Raw genomic sequence first — 22,971 nt, forward strand, 5'->3', positions numbered from 1 at the left:
CCCACGTGTTCCTACAGCACAGCCGCCATCTTCCCTCCCCAAGCTCCTGAGCTCCCCAGCTCCCTCTCGCTCGCAGCTCAGGACCATGCTACCTACATGGCGGGGGGGGGGAGGAGTGCCCCCATCTCCCTGCTACCAAACACCACTCACCAGCCTCATCCCTGGCCTGCCCACCTGCCATCCCCTATAAAATCACAGCAGCCTGGGGCCAGTCTGTCCGCCTGGACACACTGACACCCAGGGACACCATGGAGCCTGAGAATGAACTATGGCAAATAGGTCTTGCTTGGTCCACCCAGGGTAATTTTTAAAAGTGATCCAACATTTAATATTAATTTTTCTTTGCCATAACTCCAGAACTAAGAAAACGTTACAAGAAAAGAACAAAGAATTTTCATATACCCTTCACTCAGATTCCCCAAATGTTAACATTTTACATTTGCTTTACCTTTATCTCTATCTACACACACATATACAAAAATTTTTTCTGAACCAGTTGAGTAAGTTGTCCTTTATTACTAAATACTTTAGTATGTTTCCTAAGAAGAACAAAAGCATACTGCTCTATCTACACACGCATATACAAAAATATTTTTTTCTGAACCAGTTGAGTAAGTTGTCCTTTATTACTAAATACTTTAGTATGTTTCCTAAGAAGAACAAAAGCATACTGCTACCGAACTGCAGCACAATGATCAAAACCAAGAAATTAACATTGATATACTATTATTACTTAATCTAATCTATTATCAACACTATAATCTATGGGCCTAGTTCAAATTCCCCCAATTGTCTCAATAGTGTCCACTATAGCAATAAAGACATAAACACACCCACGATCGTGGATGACATTCAGCTGTCCTGTCTATAGTTCTTCTTTCATCTGGAATGACTCTTTAGTCTGTGTCTTTCAGGACACTGACATCTTCATAGGGTACAGTGATTTTTGTAGACTGTCCCTCCATTTAGGTTTGTCTGATGTTTCCTCAGGAGTAGATTTAGGCTGTGCACTTCTGGCAGGACGGGACAGAAGTGACAGTGTGCTCCTCTCAATGCACGACATTGTGAAACACACGACATGGCACTCCCCACTCGGGGGTTAACTCTGCTCATCTGGTTAAGATGGTGTCTGCCAGGCTTCTCCACTGTAAAGTCAGTATTTCCTTTGTAATAATTAGTACAGACGTTGTCAGTAGTTACTTTGCAACTATGTAAATATCTAATTTTAACTATTAAGAGTTTTAGAATCCATTTAACTAGTTTTAGAACCCATTAATAATTCTTACATGAATCAGTTATTACAATGGTTACCAAATGGTGACTTTCTAACGCCTTCATTTCTTCTATACTTTTAGTTGCATTCTACTGTAAGAGAGAGCTTTCCCTTCTTCTCTATTTACTGGTTTGCTCATTTCATTAATTTGTTAATTAATATCAGTTTAGACTCGTGGATTGGCTACTTTATTCAATTAGTTACTTCATTATTATTAAATTGTTGCTCAAACTGACTGAGATTTGACAAATGGGAACCCCTTCAAGCTGGCTCCCGTGCCCTTCTGACATGTCCCATTATTTGAGTACTTTCTTACTTTCTGACACCACAAGTTGTTCCAGGTCCATCTAGTCCTCTCCCTGCTCCAGCACTGGAACCAACCATTTTCCCAAGGCTTCCATTAAATAAAGAATGGTATTTTAAAACCGAGATTTGCATGGCAGGTTGTACTATTGATACTGGGATATACTTATTTCTTGGCCCTCTAAGCCGTCAGGGATAAGATAGAGATGTACATGTGTCTGTACACATTCCCACACACCTGTCTATCTGTCTGTCTACTCTAATCTTTCTAGCTGATCTATCCATGGTTTCACACTGATACCTCCAATTGCAAACCCCGATCACAGGGTTATTTCTATCTTCCTTTCGTCCATATTTCTAACTTCCTCCTCTAACAGTGAGAAACCTGACTTACATTGCCCAGAAAATACTTACTGCTCAATCCTAGAACACATGGAGAGCATTTCAGAATTGCTAACCTATGTCTGGAAAAAAGAAACCTACTTACTAGAGTTGAATATTTGTTTACAGTTGGATTTTTTCCCCTGTATTTTGCAATTACAAACAATGCAGCAATCAATAATCTTTTAAACATAAACATTCATCCTTCTAGTTTTTCTTGAGAAATCAGGAGATACGGCCACTCTCCCGATTGGACAGGGTGTGCGAGCCTCAGTATGCTACCTCTGCTGCTCACCACAAATACAGCTTCCTTTCTTTTGTACATTCATAGTGTTCCCCATCTGGTTTCTTCTCATTACTAAAAGAACTGTCTTTAAAAGCTGCCTCCATTTCCTCTATTCCCCTTTTCTCCTGAATTCATAGCCAATCTGGCTGGCAATACCACTACTTTAAAAAAAATTCCTCCCACAGAGATTGCTCCCAACTTCTGAGCTCCAACCGCCACCTTCTCTTAGCTGCCGCACAAATCCCTCAAACACAACCAGTCTGAGGATGCCCTCGCCCCTTCTCCAAGTCTGGTCCTCCCCCAGGGCTCGCTTTCTCAGCAGGTGGCACACTCTCTATTCCTCAGAACCAACCCAGGGCCAGGTTATTTCACCTTCTAACTACCTTCCCTATCTGTCAACTTTTCTTCATTGCCTAATCACCCCTTCTTCAAGGGTCCATCTTCAACGACCTTCTAACTACTTCCCTCCATCTGCTCTTGCTCATCTCGGTCCATGTGTCATACTTCAATCACAGTGTGTGAGAGAGAGATCTTCTCACAGCTCTTAGGAGAAAAAACAACTCCTTAAAAGAGGCCTGCGAGGCCTGCATGGCTTGCCCCTCTCTCTCTAGCCTCACTGCTGCCACACTTCCCTTGCTCTACTTCCTGGATATCATGACCTGCTCATTCCTCCAGACCACCTGCAGTTACTCCAGTGGTACTTCCCTGTGCCAAGAGTGAGCTTCCCTGCCCCAGCCAACTCACTTACAAACTCTTATGTTTATTTTTAAAGAAGCTTTAGATTACATAAATGGTACATAAAAAATATAGGGGATTCCCATATGCCCCCCCTCTCCCCTCCCCCCCCCCGCACCTTTCCACAGTAGCAACACCCCTCATTAGTGTGGTACCTTTGTTCCTACTGGGGAACACATATTGAAGCGCTGCTACTAACCGTGGACGAGCGTTCACATTACACTGTACACTCTCTCCTGCACGATTGTGTAGGTAATGACAAAATACATAATGGCCTGTGTGTCACTGCAGTGTCATGCAGGACAATTCCAATGTCCCGAAACGCCCCATGTGACACCTGTTCTTCCCTCTCCCTCTCCTCAGAACCTCTAGTGGCCACCGTCTTTATATCAATGATACAGGTTCTTTCATTGCTGGAATAGTAAGTCTATAATCGAAAAACAGTGAGTCTACTTTAGTCCAGTGTTCATTCCCCAACCCTGAGGAAGTGGGGATGGCGATGCCCCAAACACCCAGCCAACCCACTCTTAACCTAAAGCGCCTCACGGCCCCTCCCGAGCCCCGTCCTTCCGTCCTCAGAAGCCCCTCCTGGCCCCTGTGCCCGGGTCAGGTCGCCAGAGCATTCACACGGATTGCAGCGGGCACGTCCCCTTCGTGGGGTTTGGTCAGTGTCTGCCTCCGCCGCTGGAGCGTAAGCCCCAGGAGGACAGGGACCCCTTTGGCCCCCTGCACTGTCCCTGCACCTAGCTCAGAGGCTAGGGCAGACAGGCACGCAACGGGAAGCGCTGAATGAACGCAGGCACCGGCACATGGCGGCTGAAGCGTGGACTCTGGAGCCACCTGGCTCGACAACTTATTGGCTGTGTGACTTTGGGCAAGTCACTCGATGATCTCTGTGCCTCAGTTTTCTCCTCTGCAAAAGAGGGGATAGTGACAGTAGCTGCCTCATAGATTTGTTATGAGATTAAATGAATTCATGCACTGCCCTTAGAACACTACCTGGCAAAAGTAATGATGATATAAGTGTGTGTTAAATTCATAAAACAAATGGGCTAAACTAGTGATTAAATGAATAAGTATTAATTAAACTTCCCATTAAGTCTAATTTAAAAAAAAATGAAATACAAGTAGACGGCTGTTGAAATATAGTCCAATAGTAAAATTATATTGAATAGAATAAACTATCTAAATAAGAGAAAATAGGCTTTAAATTTAATTCAAACTCCATTAGTAAGTTTGTGACTACATGTTGGGAAAACAACCACTTATAACTGGGAATACAGCCAACATTTAAGAGAAACGCAGTCTCAATTTCTTAACGTATTCAGTGAATGCTTTAGGCATGTCTGAAGCCACTGAGTAGTCATACGTTGGGCTGCATCATTTCTGTGAGAAATCAGCAAAGATTAAAAATCCCAAATAAACTTTTAAAAAACACCCATGCCCACTCCACAAACTCATTCATCAAGGCTTCGAAAGACTCTTCTCCTGTGAGCGTCCTCTACAGCCTGCGACGCAAGGCAAGTATGTGTCTGTGATTAAAGGACCAGACTATAAAATATAAAAAATCCACAGATCCCACACACTCGTTCCGGCCCATATTTTATTCTTTCAAGTTGAAAGAGTGTTCAAAAATAGCTGGGTCCAACCTTTTATCCATTGAGCATACAGACTTGGTCATTGAATTACTAACAATGGAAATCTGCAGACGTTAAGTTTCTTTTTATTTAGTACATGGTTTTCTCATTAGTTAGGGGTTTGTTATTATGGGACTAATGATGGTTGAAAATGTAGACATATTATATCTCCTCTGCCAGTTTTAAAGGTTTTGTCATTGTAGTTTGAGGAGAAAAAGGAAGAAGTAAACAAAGGAAAGAGGGACAACCATGTCTGAAGGAGAGTTGCTATTGAGAAACGGGAAAGAGTTTGAAACAAAAAAAGGAATTAGAGCTACCCTAGCAAAATAGGAAGATACTTTTGAAATCTACTTGGAGGTACTAAAGAGACTGCTTCACCTTGTTCAATTCAATTCACATGCCTGTAATACCGAATTAAACGTTGTGAGTTGGGAAGCGGATGTGGCTCAACCAGCTGGGCACCTGCCTACCACATGGAAGGTCCCAGGTTCAGTTCCCAGTATCTCCTAAAAAGAGAAGACAAGCTAGACTCCGCCTCCTACCTCAACGAGCAGATGCCACAAGCCAGCAGACGCTGCAGCCTGCAGGGAGCAGATGTGGCTCGGGCCATTGGGCACCCCCCCTCTCATGTGGGAGGTCCTGGGTTGGGTTTCCCAGGGCCTCCTGGAGAAGGTGAGCAAACAATGAGCAGACAGATGAGAGAACCATCTGGGGAGGGAGGGGGATAAATAAGAAAAATAAAGTAAATAAATAAAGTTATAACTTTTTTCAGTGAAAACACAACTACCTAAGGGACACTGATTTTTCTTTGTGGAAAAAGCAGGTGAGCTGTGCTCCAGCCTTGCATCCAGCCTTAGCTGGGAGCTGACTCTGATGGGGAGAAAAGGCACTAAGTACCTGTCTCTGCACAGACAATGCCGGGTTCTGGCTGGGGCTGTGGAACTCCAGGCTCCGGGGGCTGCAGCCAGTGTCAGGGGCTGCGGGCATGAAGAGATGACCCCTAGCTGTGCAGAAGGGGGGTTCCCACCACACACCCTGCACGATGCCAAGCAAGTCCCCGATCCACGCGTGGGACCTGCCTACCCTAGCCTCACCTCTCCCGGGGGCTGGAATGAGGTGATCTCCCACCGCCACGGTATACCAGGCTGCTTTCTCTGCCCGTGATGGCCCTCAGCTGGGCCTGCTCTCCGAGGCGTGGGTGTCACCTCCCCTGACACAGTCCCCCCAGCTTCCAGCTGGGGTCCCTTTTCTGCGCCTCATGCCATCATTACGGTAGGCCTCTTGCCACCCACGCTGTGCACTCGATTTGGGCAGAGGATGTGACTTAACCATCTCTGTTTCCAGCAGCAATGCCTGGCCTGGAGAAGAGGCAGCAAGTGGCTGTGGGTCCATTCTGGACTTTCAAAACTGACGCAGCACTTCCTTTCCATAGATGAACGACCAAGAAAAATGGCAAGAGGGTGCCTGCCACCTGACCAAGGCCCTGCTACCAGTTAACACCCCAAACCAAAGAAATCATAGGTAACATAAATACACAATGCATCGCTGGATTAATTATCGATACATTCTGTGGTCACCAGGCCAGGAGCACATGGCGACCGTTCTCTGGAACTTCCCTGGGCCTTACCAAGGGGCTTAGGGAGAGTCTGGAAGGATTTCATCAAGTACCGTATATCTCTGACAGTTTCTGGATGTGGCTGTCTGTGAAGCTGCTGGCCCTGTGAATCCGGGTCCACAGGCCCCGCTCCATGACAAACCTCACCACGAAAACAATGCGCAAAGAAGCCAGCAGACTTAGTGGTGAGTAAAGGCTCGGAGGAAACGGCACCCGATGGCTGAGTGTCAAGCCAGTGTTTATACAGAGTGAGGAGAAGATACATACCCTGGAAAGAACTTCCATGTTATTCCACACACTCTTTTAAAATACATGGAGCATATGTTCTTTTAATTTATCTCAAATGGAAATGCTCTCGCTTTTTCTTTCATCCACTTGCCTTAGGATACATTTTGAGAAGTGGAATAGGAAATAAGAACATTTTAAAAATGTTAATATAACAGCAATGCCACTGTTGGCCCTAAAAATTAAATGATAATTCTTTAACATCATCTACTATCCAGTCTGTCTTCAAATGTCCCTGATGCGCTCATAAATATCACTTTATAGCTGATTTGAAGCAATATTCAAATAAGATACATATACTGCATTTGGTTTGTATGTCTCTTAAATCCCTGATAAACTATACAGTTCCCAATTACTCCTTCTCTCTTGCCATTTATGTATTTAAGAAACTGGATCATGTGACCTACAGAATTTACCACATTTCACATACGGTGTGAGCTATGGATTGCAGTTCGTTTCTCTCTCTCTCTCTCTTTCATGTACATATTCCATTGTTCCAGCACCATTTGTTGAAAAGACTAGACTTTCTTTATTGCATTGTTTGTGCACCTGTGTCAAAAATCAGTTGCCTCCTAAGTGTGGATCAAATCTGGTACCCCCATAGTGCTCCTGTGGTCTATTCACCCATCTTTTACACCAACCCCAAACTGTCTGGCACACTGTAGCTTTATAATTAGTCTTATAATCAGGTGTGTTAGTTCTCAGTTCTGTTCTTCTTTTTCAGAGTTATTTTTTCTATTCCAGGTCATTTTTCCATATTAATTTTAGAAGCAGTTTATCAATTCCTACCAAAAAGCCTACTGGGATTATAAATGGGACTGTGCTGAGTTTACAGATAAATTTGAAGAGAACTCAAATCCTAACACCACTGAGTCTTCCAAGCCATGAGCGAGTTAAATCACTGCATTTAGTTAGACCAACTTTAATTTCTCACAGAAATGTTTCAGAGTTTTTAATGTACAGGGCTTGCATATCTTTTCTAGATTAACACCTAAATATTTCTTTTTTATACTACTGAAATATTATTTTAAAATTTCAACTCATGATCCTTTGTTGCCAGTATATAGAAATACAATTAAGTTTTATATGTTGTAGCCAGTAACCATACTAAACTCATTTATTAGTTCTAGTTGCTTTTTTATATATTTCTTTGGATTTCTTCCATGGGAGACTATTATCTGCAAATAAAGATAATTTTACTTTTCCCACCCCAGTTTTGATGTCATTTATTTCTTTTTCTTGCTTTATTATTTTGGCTAGAACTTCCAGTACAATGCTGCATAGCAGTGATGAGAGTATAAGGATAATATTATATTATATTCTTATATTACTAATGCTAAGCATAAAACTTTCAGTCTTTCATCATTAAGTATGATATAGCTATAAGGAGATTAAAAAAAATCAGGGGGAAACGGACTTTGGCCCAGTGGTTAGGGCGTCCGTCTACCACATGGGAGGTCCGCGGTTCAAGCCCCGGGCCTCCTTGACCCGTGTGGAGCTGGCCCATGCGCAGTGCTGATGCGCGCAAGGAGTGCCGTGCCACACAGAGGTGTCCCCCGCGTAGGGGAGCCCCACGCGCAAGGAGTGCACCCATAAGGAGAGCTGCCCAGCGCAAAGGAGGGAGCAGCCTGCCGAGGAATGGCGCCGCCCACACTTCCCGTGCCGCTGACGACAACAGAAGCGGACAAAGAAACAAGACTCAGCAAAAAGACACAGAAAACAGACAACCGGGGGAGGGGAGGGGAATTAAATAAATAAAAATAAATCTTTAAAAAAAAAAAAAAAAAATCAGGGATGAATATTGGCTTTTGGCAATTGCCTTTTCTGTGTCTACTGAGATAATATGTTTTCATAGTTTATTTTCAGTTTACAAAAATATTGAATTATATTGATTTTTGGGCTTCAAATTAAACCTTCACCTCTGAGATAAACCCCACTTGTGAAGATATATTATTCTTTTTATGTATTGTTAGGTTCTACAAAACATAAAAATATATTGCAGAATGCTACAATTTTTCTTAGGATTTTTGAATCTACGTTCATGAGGAATACTGGAATACAGTTTTCTTTTCTTGTAACGTCTTTATTTGGTTTTGATATCATGATAATGTTGACCTCATAGATGGAGTTGCAAAATATTCTTCCTCTTTGATTTTCTGGAAGAGTTTGTGTACAACTGGTATTATTGGTAGAATTCACCAATGAAGCCATCGTTTCCTCTCTGAGCAAGATTTTAAACCACAAATTCAATTTCTTTAATTGATACAGGACTATTCAGGCTATTTCTAATTGAGTGAGCTTTGATAGTATGTCTTTCAAGGGATTTGCCCATTACAAATAAACTGCCAAATTGCAAGGCATACAATCGTTCATAATGTTCCCTTATTATCCTTTCAATATTAGCAGTTATACCATGTTTTTCATTCCTGATATTAGTAATTTTTGTCTTATTTTGTAACCCATGGGTTTTTAGAAATGTATTTCATTTCCAAGTATTTGAAGATTTTCCAGACCTATTACATTATTTATTTTTATTGGAATGCCATTGTGGTCAGAGATTACACTTTATATGCCTTGAATCCTTTTAAATTTTATTGAAACGTCTTTCATGGTCCAGAATACAGTCTATTTTTGTAACTGTTCTGTGTGTACCTTGAAAAGGAAGTATAGTCTATTGATATTTGATGATGTGTTCTACAAATGTCAACTATATCGAGTTGGTTGATAGTGTTACTCAAGTCTTCTATATCCCTACTGATTTTCTATATAATTATTCCATCAATTACTGATAAAGTGGTATTAAAATATCCACTTATAGTTGTGGATTTGTTGATTTCTCTTTGCAGTCTGTAAGTTTTTGCTTCATGTATTTTGAAATTTCATTATTTAGTACAAAAACATGTAGGATTGTTATTTTCTCTTGATGAACTAACCCATTTATAATTATGAAATGACCTTCTTAATCCTCTTTTCTATGAAATCTATCTTCTCTGATATAACTGGAATCACTCCATCTTTCTCTTATTAATGTTAGCATGGGCTATCTTTTCCCTCCTTTTACTTTTAATCTATTTGTGGATTTAAATTTAAACTGTGTTTCTTACAGGCACCATATCGTTGGGCCTCACTGATTTTATTCAATCTGATGATCTCTGGGTCATTAGACTATTTATATTTAATGTGATTATGATATGGTTAGGTTTAAGTCTATTGTCTTGTTACCTGTTTTCTATTTGTCCCATCTGTTCTTTGTTTCCCTTTTCCTCTTTTTCTGTCTTCTTTTGGGTCAGTTAAGTATATTCTGATTCCATTTCATCTCTTTTGTAGGCATATCAACTATAACTGTTTGCTTTGTTATTTTAGTGGTTGCATTAGGGCTTATAGTGTACTTTAAATGATGACACAATCAACCTGTGGGTAATATCATACAACTTCTCATCTCTCCCTCCCTCCCTTTTAAGAGCAACTCAGTGATATGGGGCCTGGTTAGCACAATACAGAGAACCTAAGGGGAAAAGCACAAAATGGCACTGAACCCCAACACCAGGACTCATCTCATATGGTTACAGCTAAGGATCTCACTAATTTTTGTGTTACTCACTTTTCTTTAGAACGTAAATCAATATACAACCTTACGCAAAACGGTTTTCATAAGTAATGTTACATGTTAAAATTCTGGAAACTGGGGATGTGTGCTGATTCGTAATTTGACTGAAAACAAGAAGAGAAAAACATTCAACTAGGGCAGTTTATACGGATAGTAAAGTCTTCAAGTTAACAATGTCTTCTTCTCCCTTTACACTTCGCACAAGCTACACGATGTCCTGAGAGGGTTCATTAGGAGAAAAATCACAGTCACAGCTGTAAGACCTTTCTTTCAAACGAACTAATGAGAAAGCAAGTTGGAAGCTGAGACTTCATCTTTGTTTTCAAATAAGTCGTCTTCGTTTTTCTTCTTATAGAAAACTTTGTCAGTTTATTATAAATACATCTAAATCATTAATTTTTGCAGCTTTCAGGTAAAGTCCAGCACTTCGTCTATACAAAGTCTACAACAAGTGGTCAGGAGAGATCATCTAATCTTAAATCCTGACATCATCCATGCAAGTCCTTGGCAGTAAGAGCACGGCGTGCCCGAATGTGCCACTGGTCTTCTTTAACAGAAGTCAGTTTCAAAAACTGGGCGATTTCTGCTCTAGACACACACTCTTTTACGTCTTGTTCATTAGCGAAAATCAGCAAACCAGCTTTTCCTAGGTCCTCATGTGCTAACATTTTATACAGTTCTTCCCTAGTTACAGAAATCCTTTGTACTGTCCACAACAACTATTAGAAACTCAGTGTTGGTCTAGTAAGTGTTGCAGGAAGAACGAGGAGATTCTTGGCCACAGTAGGAAAAGTATTATCAAGCACTACCTTTTCTATATTACTTCCTATTGTAGGGGACGTAAGCACAACTTCATTCATTGAGAACTGGGAGACGACGGCAGTTTTCCCTGCAGTATCCAGCCCAACAATGATAACTTTGTGCTCCTGGTGGGAATTCCCACACTGGGCTCAGGCTAAGAGGAAGGAGAGTGACAGGCCAGGGCTTGTGCTTCGGCGCTACTCCTCAGTTCTGATTCCGAGAACTGGAGGGAGCCAGAGCCCAGAGGGCCTGCCATGCTGCCATGTTGTCTGCGCTGGGCCTCGTGGGCCACCGTCCTCCCCCTGTTCTGCAACAGCTGCTAGCATTCTTATTTTTGTTTATAGTAAATCATCTTTTAAAGAAATTTAAATAGGAAAAAAGTATATATTTGCCCATATGGTTACCATCCATTTCCAGTGCTCTGTATTCCTTTGTGCAGATGTGTATATCAAAGGTGTGATTTTCCTTCTGCCTGAAGGACTTCCTTTAACAGTTTTTTATAGTATGGGTTTGCTGGTGATGAATTCTTTATGTTTTATATATCTGGAAATGTCCTTACTTCACCTTCATTTTTGAATGAAATTTTCTCTCGATCTAGAATGGATATAGAATTCTAGGTTGACAGTTTTTTTCTTTCTGTACTTTAAAGACGTTTAAAGAGGTTGTTCCTTTTACATTGTTTCTAATAAGTAATCTGCTGTCACCCTTATCTTTGTACCACTGTGGCTGCTTTTAAGATATTCTCCTTATTACTGGTTTTGACAAATTTGATTATGATATACTTTGGAGTCTTCATGTGTCTTGTCTTGGGGTTTGTTGAGCTACTTGGCACTGTGGGTTTATTGCTTTAATCAAATCTGCAAAAACTTCGGCCATTATTTCTTCAACTATTTTTTCTCCTGTTCTCCCTCTTCTTTTGTCCTTCAGGCATTCCAAGTATATTAAGTGCTTAAAGTTATCCCACAGCTTCCTGATAATCTTTTTTTTTTCCTTTTTCTCTGGGTTGTTTTTGGATATTTCTGTATCTTCAAGTTTGCCAACCTTTTCTTCTAGAGTATCTAATTTGTGTTAATCCTGTCCAGTGTATTTTTCATCTCACACATTGTAGTTTTCATCTCTAGAAGTTTGATCTGCATTCTCTGTATACTTTCCACATCTCTATTTAATTTTTTGAGCATATGGAACATAATTATAATAAATATTTTAATATCCTTGTCTGCTAATTCTAACATCTGTGTCAGTCTGTTCAGTTTCAACTGAGTTTTTTCCTTGTTATGGCAATAAGCATAGACATACAAATTTTTTTATACAGAATACCATACTGCCGTCCAAAAATGATGTATCATTCATCCTACCACTATCCTACCTGCCTGGAATTTGGTCAGTCTTTAATCTTTGACAATATCATAGGCTAAAAGAATTTACTCCTTCAACAGGTACTCATCGAGCACCAACTATATAAGCCCAGTGATGGATGGGGGCAGTTCTGTGGTGCTCAAGTAGCCACAGTAGCTGTCCTCATGGTGCTTACAACCTTGTGGTATTCATCATGTTCTTATTTGCATTTTTGGTGATTATTAATGATATTGAACATCTTTTCCCAAGGTTATTGGTCATTTATATTTCTTCTTTAGTATACTGCTTACTAATGTCTGCTGACCAGTTTTAACTGGGTTGTTTAGGTTCTTAAAATTTTTTTGTAAGTGTTATTTATTTACTAAGGTAGACACCCAAGTCCACTTTTTGAATATTAAAAAAAATTGTTTTGTAAGCAGATACTGTCTTTAAAATAAACTCACACTTGTACATCATTTCTTTGAAGAAATGATTTGTATGTTACTCAATTACTATTTTCTGCATTAGAAGTAGGAATTATTGATTCTTGTGTAAAAGCAATGGCCTTAAAGGCAGCTTTTTGAGCAATACATTACTACAAAACACATATAAAATATACAATACATACATACATACATAATAAATAAGCACCTTCATATATACCTGACATCAACATGTAACTAATAATGCAGACTCCAAAAGCCATTGTATTCCCTTAATAATGAAATGGAAAGTCAAGGAAATGAAATATTCCCAGATTAAATATTTGTGGCAAAGCCATGCCATCTGTATTGGAAATGTCCTATATACAAGACTGTTAATTTGTAATCACCTAAGATCTATTCTTTACAAGGAGAAAATGTCAAAATCCCCAAGACAGAATGTTTTCATACTCACTGAAGAGTCATGGGAGCTCTCAAAAGCGCACTCTGCATATCAACACGGCTGTGCAGGGCAAATGCTGGGTGCACTAGGAGGAATGCCCTGACTTAAGCTTGGGTTCTCGAAAGTGCCCGGTACCTTTCATGGACAATGTGAGGCCAACTCGATGGCCAGGGACAGGACCTGAACGCAGGCCACACCGCTAAGAAGGGGCTGCCCTCTGAGTACAATGGAAGAAACGTGCGCCCCCAGCTAGGCTGCGAATGAATCCAGCCGAGCAGGCTGAACGACGGCGAGGAAGACAGAAGCCCGCCAAGCCTCCTGCTGGACCCGGGGCCCCGACTGACCTGTCCGGTGCAGGTGGTCTCGGGCCACCTCGAACAAGCGCAGGTGCATGTTGGTGATGGGGTTGAAGGAACCGCAGGCCAGGAGCACCACGGGGATCCGGCTCTTCATCTCGTCGGGCACCTCCGCGCCCGCTGCGGCGGCCACCCTGCCTTCCTGGGGACAGAAGCCTGTGTCAGGGAGCTGGCGCTCCGGCGTGCGCCCAGGCCCGGGTCTCCTAACCCAACACCGGCCGTGGCTCCTCACTGGCAGGGAGACTGCAGGGGGAAGAGCAGGAACAGAACGTGCGGCTCGGGAACTACACCAAGTGCTCTGCCCTGGTGTGCACCCTCCCAAGCCAAGCTCTCCAGCCACCTGAGTGGTGACTCACCTGTGGACGCTGCAGGGTCAGGGCTGGGGCCGAGGCGGCCTTGGGCCAGAGTCCACACTGTGCGCTCATCCTCCACCCTCTCCCTGAACTCTGACGGGCACCCTGGGGCCGAGAGGAGGTCTGTAAGACCCCGTAATGTCAGATAGAACTCAGGAGGTCTCAGAACGAGCCGGCGCTTTAAAGACTTTATTTTGAAATAAATGTAGACTTAGAAAAAAAGTATATAATTAGCACAAAGAATTCCTATATTCCAAATGTTAATATGGATATAAACAACCACATGTGTTTATAATTCGTTCTCTCTCCATATATATAATATAGACACACATAGGTGTACACACACATCTGTGTATCTAGAAATAATTTTTGTTTAATGTTTGAGAGTAATTTGCAGAAAGAATACCTCTTGACTTCTAGGTACTTTGGCAAGTGTTTTCTAAGATCAAGGCATTCTTTTCCATAACTGCAGAACAATGATCAAAATCAGGAAATAAACACTGCTACAGTATTGTCGTGTGATCTATAGACATTATTCTGATTTTACCCATTGTCTTTTATCTGGGGCCTAAGCCACCCTGTCGCCTTCCACTCTGTGGCTTTGGTTTTCAGAGCCAGCGTGAGGTTAAATGCAGGACGACAACAGCCTAGAAGCCGGGGCTCCAGGGCGGGCTGGCAGACACAGCTGCCCCGCCTCTGCAGATGCTGCTCCGGAAGTGGTGGTGAAGAGCGTCTCTGGAGTGGGCTCTGGTTTGACTCCTAGCCCTGCCTTTTACTGGCTGTGTGACCTCGGGCAAATCACCGTTCCCCTCTGAGCCTCCGTTTTCTCCTCTGTGACTTACTCTTACTACTGTAACTTACTCTTACAGGGTTGCAGGGAGGATAAACGAGATAACGTATGGGGAGTGGTGCTCAGTAAGTGTGCAGTGGTCGCTGGTTGTGGTGTGATTGTGGTGGTGATGAGGACGGTGAAGACAAAACAAGAAGCAGCGGCTGCTGGCCGGACAGGGGAGGAGGGGGGAGGGGGGGCGGTGTGCCCGTGGTGGGCAATTTCTAGGATGGCTTCCAAGGACCCCCGCCCTCATTCCAGGTATTCACCTGAGTGTGTGCTGAGCTGGTAACCTGCGGCTAAGAGAACACGGCTAAGTAGCTGGGTGCCACTCCTGAGATTAGGCGTTGGAAGGACTCTGGCTTTCCCTGCTCACCTCCCCTGCCCTCCTGCTCGCTCACGCTGATGAAGCTGGCTGCCAGGCTGTGAGCTGCCCCCCGGAGAGGCCCACAGGGCAAGGAACAAGGGAGGTCGCTGGGGCCAAAAGCCAGTGAGAAGCTGAGGGCCTCAGGCCACCAGCCCCGGGGGAGCGGAATCCTGCCAGCAGCTCGGAAGTGGGCAGCTCTTCCCAGTCATGCCTTCAGATGAGGCTGCAGCCGCGGGGGTCCTTACTCACAGCCTAGGAAGAGACCCTGAGCTACCCTTAGGCCATGTCTAGACTCCTGACCCACAGAAAATGCAAGGAAATCAACGTGTGCTGTTCTAAGCTCCTAAACTCTGGGGTAATTTACAGCAACAGGTAACTACTACAGTGCCCACGGGAGGGCTGCGCTCTCTTCCCCTCTCGCTCCTCTGCTGTGAACTCTTTCCTCGGGCCCTGCTGTCTAATGCAGACTTGTCTCTACCCACTGCCTGCCTAGTACTCTGCATCTGGCAACCATGAACTGCATAGGAGGGGTTTCTTTGTGAGCGCCTTATGGCTTCCTCCTCAGCGCTTCTGCACAAGCTATTTCTCTTTCCTCTACCTGGAACACCCCCAGTATGCTCCAATCTGTTATGACTTGGCCTGGGTGAGCAAGTTATCTGTGAATTCACCCTCTATTTCCTGGCTGCCTGCTCGATGCCTGTATCAGGAATGCATTTGGCGTCACATCCCAGAAATCTAACCTGAACAGTTTAAACAAATAGAGGTTTATGTGTTTCTCACATGACAAAGTGTCTGGAAATTGGCAGCTTCTGGCACTGAATCACTAGCTCAGCAATGACTTTGGGCCTCTTGGCTTTTCCCTCATTGTCACAAGATTGCTGCTGCAGCTCCAGTTATCATGACCACATTCCAACTGAGAAGAAGACACAAGGTGCTGTATTAGACTAGCTCTCTCTCTTAAGAAAAGAGCTTTCCCAGAACGCCTCAGTAGATTTTGCTTCTCTCTCATTGGCCAGAACTGGGTCACATGACGACTCTACTGTAAGGGAGGCTGGAAAAGCAAGTATTTAGCTTGGGAAGCAGCAAGGGAAACCAGGATGTCTGCCACAGAGTTGGGATGTAACTGGGAGCTGGTCCCCCAGGCCAGGGGAGGAAGAGGGGAAGTGGATGCATCCTTCCTGCCGGGCACTGTAGCAGTTACCTAGTGCTGCAAATTACCCGGTTTCGAAAGCTATAGAGATGGCTTTCCTGGCACTGAGCTGGGGCTGGCTGATCTCTGACTTCCCTTGAAAAAATCACGTATCACATTCATTGAAAAAATCTTCCCACGTGCCTTTCTACCCACCGGGCGGCAAGTGCCCCAAGAGCAGGCGTGCTTTCCTTGTCCCTGGACCCCAGCTCCCAGCAGTCCCGTCCAGTGCCGGGCCCGGGAGGACTGGCCAGGCGCGTGCAGAGGGCTCCCACCTCCTGGTAGGGGGCCGGCTCCCTATTTCCTGGTGTACTTAGAGAAGTTGTCCTGGATGCACGCAAAGCCGTAGGTCAATGTGAGAAGCTCTCGGGCTGGGCGGGCGCGCTCTCCCGGCTCCCCTTCAGGCAGCAGGAGCACCCCTGCAGCAGGAGGGAAAGCAGCCTACAGCTGCCGCTGGCGCCTTCCCAGGGAGGCTGGGTGCTTAAATGACACATGACTTGCCAAGTGGGCCGAGCTAGTGACAAGAGCAGCCCCGCGATGAGTGCATCTGAAGGGGGTGGCTGGTTTTCCCAACTATTATGAAGCCTTTCAAAATTCCATTTCATTTTGACAAACTGTAATTTTTGGGGGAGCCATTAAAATATGTAACTGCAGCCTCTCAGGTCACCTGGGGCTTTGATTCATTTTTCCAAAAGTTCCCGGCAACTGCACATTAGAACATTCTGTCTGAAAGGCAGCGCCATCAGGCGAGGAGCGTGCTGCTGGGAAGAACGCGTGACAATTCCGAAGTGCCTCTCCTTTCTCTCCCCGCTGTGGGTGGGCTAAACAACACTGCTCGACAGCGACCGTCCTGTCCGCGCCCCGTCGCGGGGGAGGGCGCAGTGGGCGCTCCTTGCCTGGCTCGCTAATGGAGCAGCGCACCTGCACGGCCTCAGCTGCTGCAGCCAGACACCCTCGCGAACGCCCACCCCGAGAAACAGAGCGGGGGGGAAGCGGGCTCGCTCTCGGGGCTCGCCAGGAGGAAACCTGTCTTCACTCAACCCTGGCTCCCCGCGCGTGCCAGCCTCGTCCGACGCAAGGCCAGGCGCGGGCCGCGAAACTGACTCGCCTGCCTCCCTCTCTCGTGAGGTCTAGGGAGACGAAGCCAGCGTGGGTGCGACTTGAAGGCGGGCTTCTCGTCCACACGCATCACACGAGCCATCGCGGCTGCGCAGGGCGGCCCGCGGCCTTCTCGGGGCTGGTCGTTACCCTGGGGACAAGGCACGGATGCCCCCGTGGGCTGCACGCCCTCTCCCCTGGCCGGCCAGCTGGCCAGTGCTTCACCCTGCCCCTCACACGGGAGGCGCCGCCTCCTCCTCCCCTCTGCACACGCTGTGCCCACCACGGGAAGCGCTCTCCTGCCACGTCCGACGTGTCCTCTCCGCACCCAGCTAACACCGCGTCGGGCACCCGCTTTCTTTGCTCATCCGGCACGGCACTGTCACTGCTTGGGTCTGTGTTGTGCTTGCCCAAGTAGAACGTGAATTCCTGGTGGGCGGCTTCTCAACGCCTCGCATGGTGCCCAGCACATAGTAGGTGCTCAGGAAATGCAGCCTGAATGAATGGGAGAATGAGTGTCCTCAGCCGAATATTCTCCTCCTTCCTCTCTCTGGTCCTGTCCTAAGTAGTCCATGGACGGGGCCTTCAGAGACAGAAACTGACGTTTATGACTTCCTAGGACAGCCCCCCTCCCCCGAAAAAAAAACACAAAAACCCCTGCACTGCTGGCTCAGGCAAGACATCCCTGCCTGTTGTACCGTCTTTAGAGCCAAGACCCCCTCGATGGAAACACACTGATGCCGAGACCACCCCTCTGCCAGGAGAACTGGGGCTCAATGGCCAGGGCTTGTCGGGCCAGGGCCAGCAAATGCCTTCTAGAGGCCACTTCCCAGGCCCTGCCCTGCTCCTTCCAAGATGCATCACGGCATGTTTTCAAAGACCATGCAGTTTCTCTGCTGCGGCCGGACCTCTAACGCTGCCCAGGCTTCCATTTATGCACTTGGCAACTGTTCACTGGGCTCCATAGGCCTGATCGTCTGCTGGACACGGGGCCCAAGGGAAGGCAAAGCAGGTGTGGTGGCCGTCCTCACAGGGCTTCCTTCCTCTACGGGAGGACAAGTAAACACGCAGCAGCCACCGGGGTGAGGGCTCAGAGCCGTGACACCTCACTGTGGGCTACACAGCAGCCCTCAAACACGTCCCCGTGAATGTGTTATGCGCATGGTGAGAGGGCCTCTGCAGATAGGATGAAATGAGGGATCCTGACACGGGGAGATTACACGGGCTTACCCAAGTGGGCCCCATTAACCACAGAGGTCCTTGTAAGAGGGGGGTAGGAGAGTCAGAGGGGTGGAGAAGATGTGAGGATGGAAGCAGAGGTCAGAAGATGCTGTCTCTGAGGATGGAGCCCAGCAACACAAGGGACCTGAGAAGCTGGAAAAAGCAAGGGGGCAGATTCTTCCCGAAGGCCCCCAGAAGGAGTGCAGGCCTGCTGGCACCTCGACGGCAGCACCTGACCTCCAGAATGGCCAGGGAACGACAGAGTTGCGTTGCTGTAAGGCACTACGTTTGCGGTAATTTGTTATAGCAGCAAGAGTAAACTAATACGCTCACCCATTTAGGGGCAGGCTCTCAGAAGTGACCTTCAAGCTCGGGGAGGGACTGAGCTGGTGAGGAGGACAATGAGGGGTGTGTCGTTACAGGGACCAGCAGGTACAAAGGCCAGAAACTGCTTTGCAGCTGTCTTGGTGGGCGAGGAACTAAAAGCACAGCAGTGAGGCATGGTGAGGGTGTGGGCAAGCAGATGAATGGCCCGAGACCTGGCAGCACAGGGTGGAAGGCACAGCGTGTGCGGGTCCCTGTGGGTCTGTGGTGCTTAGATTTTATCTTATGGACAATGGGGAGCCTCTGGAGGGTTTGCTTTTTTTTATTAAAGATTTATTTTATTTATTTGTCTTCCCTCGCCCTTGTTGTTTTACACTCGCTGTCTGCTCTCTGTGTCCATTCACTGTGTGCTCTCTGTGTCTGCTTGTCTTCTCTTCAGGAGGCACTGAGAACTGAACCTGGGACCTCCCACGTGGGAAAGAGGCACTCAATTGCTTGAGATCTCTCAGCTCCCTGGTTGTTGTGTCTCTCATTGTCTTTCCTTTGTGTCTCCTTGTTGGATCAGCTCGCTGTACCTTCCTGTCAAAGCAGCTCGCTATCTTGCTCGTCTTCTCCAGGAGGCACCAGGAACTGAACCCGGGACCTCCCATGTGGTAGGCGGGCACTCATTTGGTTTAGCCACATCTGGTCCCCTTTCTCTGAAGGGTTTTAAACAGAGACATGACTTCCTTGGATTTATGTTTCAGACAGGACGCTCCCGTGCTCCTGGAAGCGGGCGACAGTGCAGCAGGGGAAGCGGCCCCAGGGCCTGGCTGCAGTCCCAGCTTCCTGGAGGGGTGGCCCTTTTTGCTGCCCACATCTCCCCTTGCTCACCAGACAGTGACGCTATCCGATGCCCACGATGCTGAATTCTCACTGAGCGTGCGCCCCTCAGTGCCTGTGTCACAGGCCGTCAGAGACACGAAGGGAAAGGCGAGCCGGCAAGCTTAAGTGCCGCCACTGCAGATGGAACGTGCTAATGCTGATTGCTCGGAGGCCGTCAATTTACCTTTCCCCGCCGTGAGCGCCTCTGTCGGGACCGAGCCTGGCAAGGGGCCGCAAACGTCCCTGTTCATGATCGCCATAGACCAGATGGCTTCCAGGCAGGATGGAAATGGATTCTACCAACATCTTTCATGACACAGACCTCTTGACCGGACGCCTCGTCTTTAAGAAAGCAGGAGGTGCAGCTGGTGTGGCGGGGCTGACCACCACGTTTTTCAGTACCCGGGGAGATCGTTTACACCTGCATGAGTGTGTCAGCTTCTCCAGGGCCATCGCCCTTCACGCGAGCTCTGGGCACTTTGTCTTTCCAACTGAGGGGTCCACCTGCTGCGGCTATGGGCGCACAGGCCTGCTAAGAACACGCAAAGCCAGTCTGCTCGGTCCGCGGGAGGACCCTCCACCAGTAATGCCTTGGAGGAAACATTTGGGCCAACTGAAGACTCGCTTTAACTAGGAGACTCCCAGGTAAGCGGGCAGCCCGTCTCCCGTTTTGAGAACTTTCGAAAGATTGGAAGGAGGAGAGGGAGCGAAGCGGGGACGCCCGCAACCACACTCCGGTGGCTGGGTTAATTTCACCTGCTGATGGAAGGTGGCCCTGACGATGAGCTCCTGGTTCCCCTGGCCCCTGGGCTTGGAGCTGGGAAAGTCACACTCAGTGACGCTCATTCGTTCACGAGCCTGGGAGGAAGCGTTTGTGCTCGCACCCTGGTGAAGAGCCTCATCGGCTTCTCTGGGCTTTGGTGAGCCACTTGGAAAATGGAGACAATTACACGTAGCTCCTGGAGCTGTCAGGAAGGTTCTGGAAGTTGACCCACCTAGCAGCTGGGAATGGGCCCAGGGGCTTCTCCAGAAATACCTGCTCCTTTCTCTTCCCTTTCATTATGTTTGAAACAGAACTGACCATGTCCCGCACCTGCTGCCAGCTGCCTGCTCCTCTTGTCTGAACAAGACGCCGACACTTTCCTAGTCCCCTGGGGTCAAAACTCGCCAGCCCCTCGGAAGAAGTTCAACCCCTCCCGCCTATCAGGCAGCTTGCTCACCCACCCGCAGAATTTTGCTTCCGAGGAAGCAGTTTTCCATCTAGGTCCAACAGTAACAACTCAGCTCTAAGAGCCTCCTGTCCCTGGACTTGAGTAAGAGTCAATACTGAGAGGGAAGTGGACTTGGCCCAGTGGTTAGGGCGTCCGTCTACCACATGGGAGGTCCACAGTTCAAACCCCGGGCCTCCTTGACCCGTGTGCAGCTGGCCCATGCGCAGTGCTGATGCGCGCAAGGAATGCCGTGCCACGCAGGGGTGTCCCCCACATACAGGAGCCCCATGGGCAAGGAGTGTATCCTGTAAGGAGAGCTGCCCCATGCGAAGAAAAGTGCAGCCTGCCCAGGAATGGTGCCGCACACACGGAGAGCTGACACAACAAGATGACACAACAAAAAGAAACCCAGATTCCCGTGCCGCTGACAACAACAGAAGCGGACAAAGACGATGCAGCAAATAGACACAGAGAACAGACAACTGGGATGGGAGGCGGGGGAAGGGTAGAGAAATAAATCTTCATTAAAAAAAAAAGAGTCAATACTGAGAAATAGGAATAGGCAGTCTAATATCCTGGTGGACAGAGCATGTTCTGATCATGAAGGTTACTAAGCTTTAGAATAAAACGCCTCGAATCACAGCTGACTTGCTAACTTGGAGCAAAGAAGGCAGCGGAGGGGCCGAGGTTGAGAAGGAGAGCCTGTGACGGGCTGGGAGGACGCAGGGTAGTAGTAACGAATGACTTATCCTGCCAGGTACTGTGCTTGCGCCCTGGAGATAGGGGAGGAGAGAAAATCTGGCCCCTGTTCCTAAGAAGTTTACCGTCTAGCAGGAATAACAAACATTCAGGACATGAGTCTGCTAGCAACTCCCGAAAGCCATTTTCTGTTCCTCTTTAGTCACAGAATCCCCAACTTTAACCGGACATATTGCTACATCCCCCAGTCCCCTCTACAGCCACAGGAGGCCACGTGACCAAGTGCTGACCAGGGAACTATGAATGGGGGTGCTGTGTGATACTTCTAGGAACTCTCTCCAACATGGAAAGCCATGCCTTTCTCTTCCTCTCCGGGCCTGCTCTCTGGAATGTGAAGGCTGGAGCATGGCAGCTATATTGGACCCTGAGGACAAAAGCCAATCCCAGGTTTGTCAGAGAGTAAACTAAGAGAAATTCAGGATCTCGATGTCATGAAGCAGCCATACCAGTCCAGGGCTGCCTACCTCCAGGTTTCTTTAATCTGGAGGAGAAATGCTCTCCTAAGTAGCCATTACTTTCTATTTTTCTGTTACATGCTGCCAAACCTAATTCTGACTGATTGACTGAAAGCTAAAGAATGTTTATTGAATTAGTACATAAATGAGAAAGTACGTAAAGTTTCAGAAGTTTCTATTGCCCCAGTTCAACCTATTTTATATGCAGAAACTCAACTGGATATTGTTTGAAAGGGAAAATATACCTAAGGGGAGAAAAAAACAACCATAATTTAATTTATATATGAATTTTTCATGGGGGGAAAAGCCCTTATTCAGGACTCTAGAAGGCTGAAAAGTGCAGCAGCAAATCTGCTTTTCTGGTAGATCACAAAAACCAGACGCTGCCCTATCTCCTTCTCCCAAAACAGATTCATTCCTGTGCGCTGTCGCACTCTGCTTCGAGTGGGCATTTGCCATATGGCTTGGCAGTTTAATGGTTTTCTGATACTTGACAAAAATGAAGCCCAATCATTTTGCAAGGAGTTTGCGTTCCTAGATGGGTCTTTTCCAAATAACAGCTGTGCCTCAAAATTGAGTTACTCAATTTGCAATTTGTGGACACAATACCCAAACATTTACAAGTGAGAAAAACCTCAAATCACTTGGGCTATTTCCAGGATTCAGAGTTTATGAAGTTTTTCAGCAACGTTATGAGTGTGCAGCTGTCAACGAGCTCAAGCCAATGTGTGTGACACATCAGACCCTGCAGACGGCAGAGATGTCCTACTTTCCAGCAGGCACGCGGCGTCGACCACAAGCC

General features: G+C 46.5%; 1 protein-coding gene across 2 annotated transcripts in view; it reads right to left on the minus strand.

The window, feature by feature from the left end:
- NMNAT3 (nicotinamide nucleotide adenylyltransferase 3) overlaps positions 1 to 22,971 on the minus strand; it is a 111,424-nt gene that overhangs the window by 55,182 nt on the left and 33,271 nt on the right. The window contains exon 2 of one of the 2 annotated variants that reach the window (XM_023590462.3): positions 13,488 to 13,641. In XM_023590462.3, the coding sequence (XP_023446230.2) occupies positions 13,488 to 13,596 (109 nt within the window). In that variant the 5' untranslated portion in view covers positions 13,597 to 13,641. Of the gene's footprint in view, positions 1 to 13,487; positions 13,819 to 22,971 lie in introns of those variants that run through there. The other variant, XM_058295066.2, reaches the window with a different exon arrangement.

Source organism: Dasypus novemcinctus, chromosome 4, assembly GCF_030445035.2.
Source record: "Dasypus novemcinctus isolate mDasNov1 chromosome 4, mDasNov1.1.hap2, whole genome shotgun sequence".
Classification (NCBI taxonomy): domain Eukaryota; kingdom Metazoa; phylum Chordata; class Mammalia; order Cingulata; family Dasypodidae; genus Dasypus; species Dasypus novemcinctus.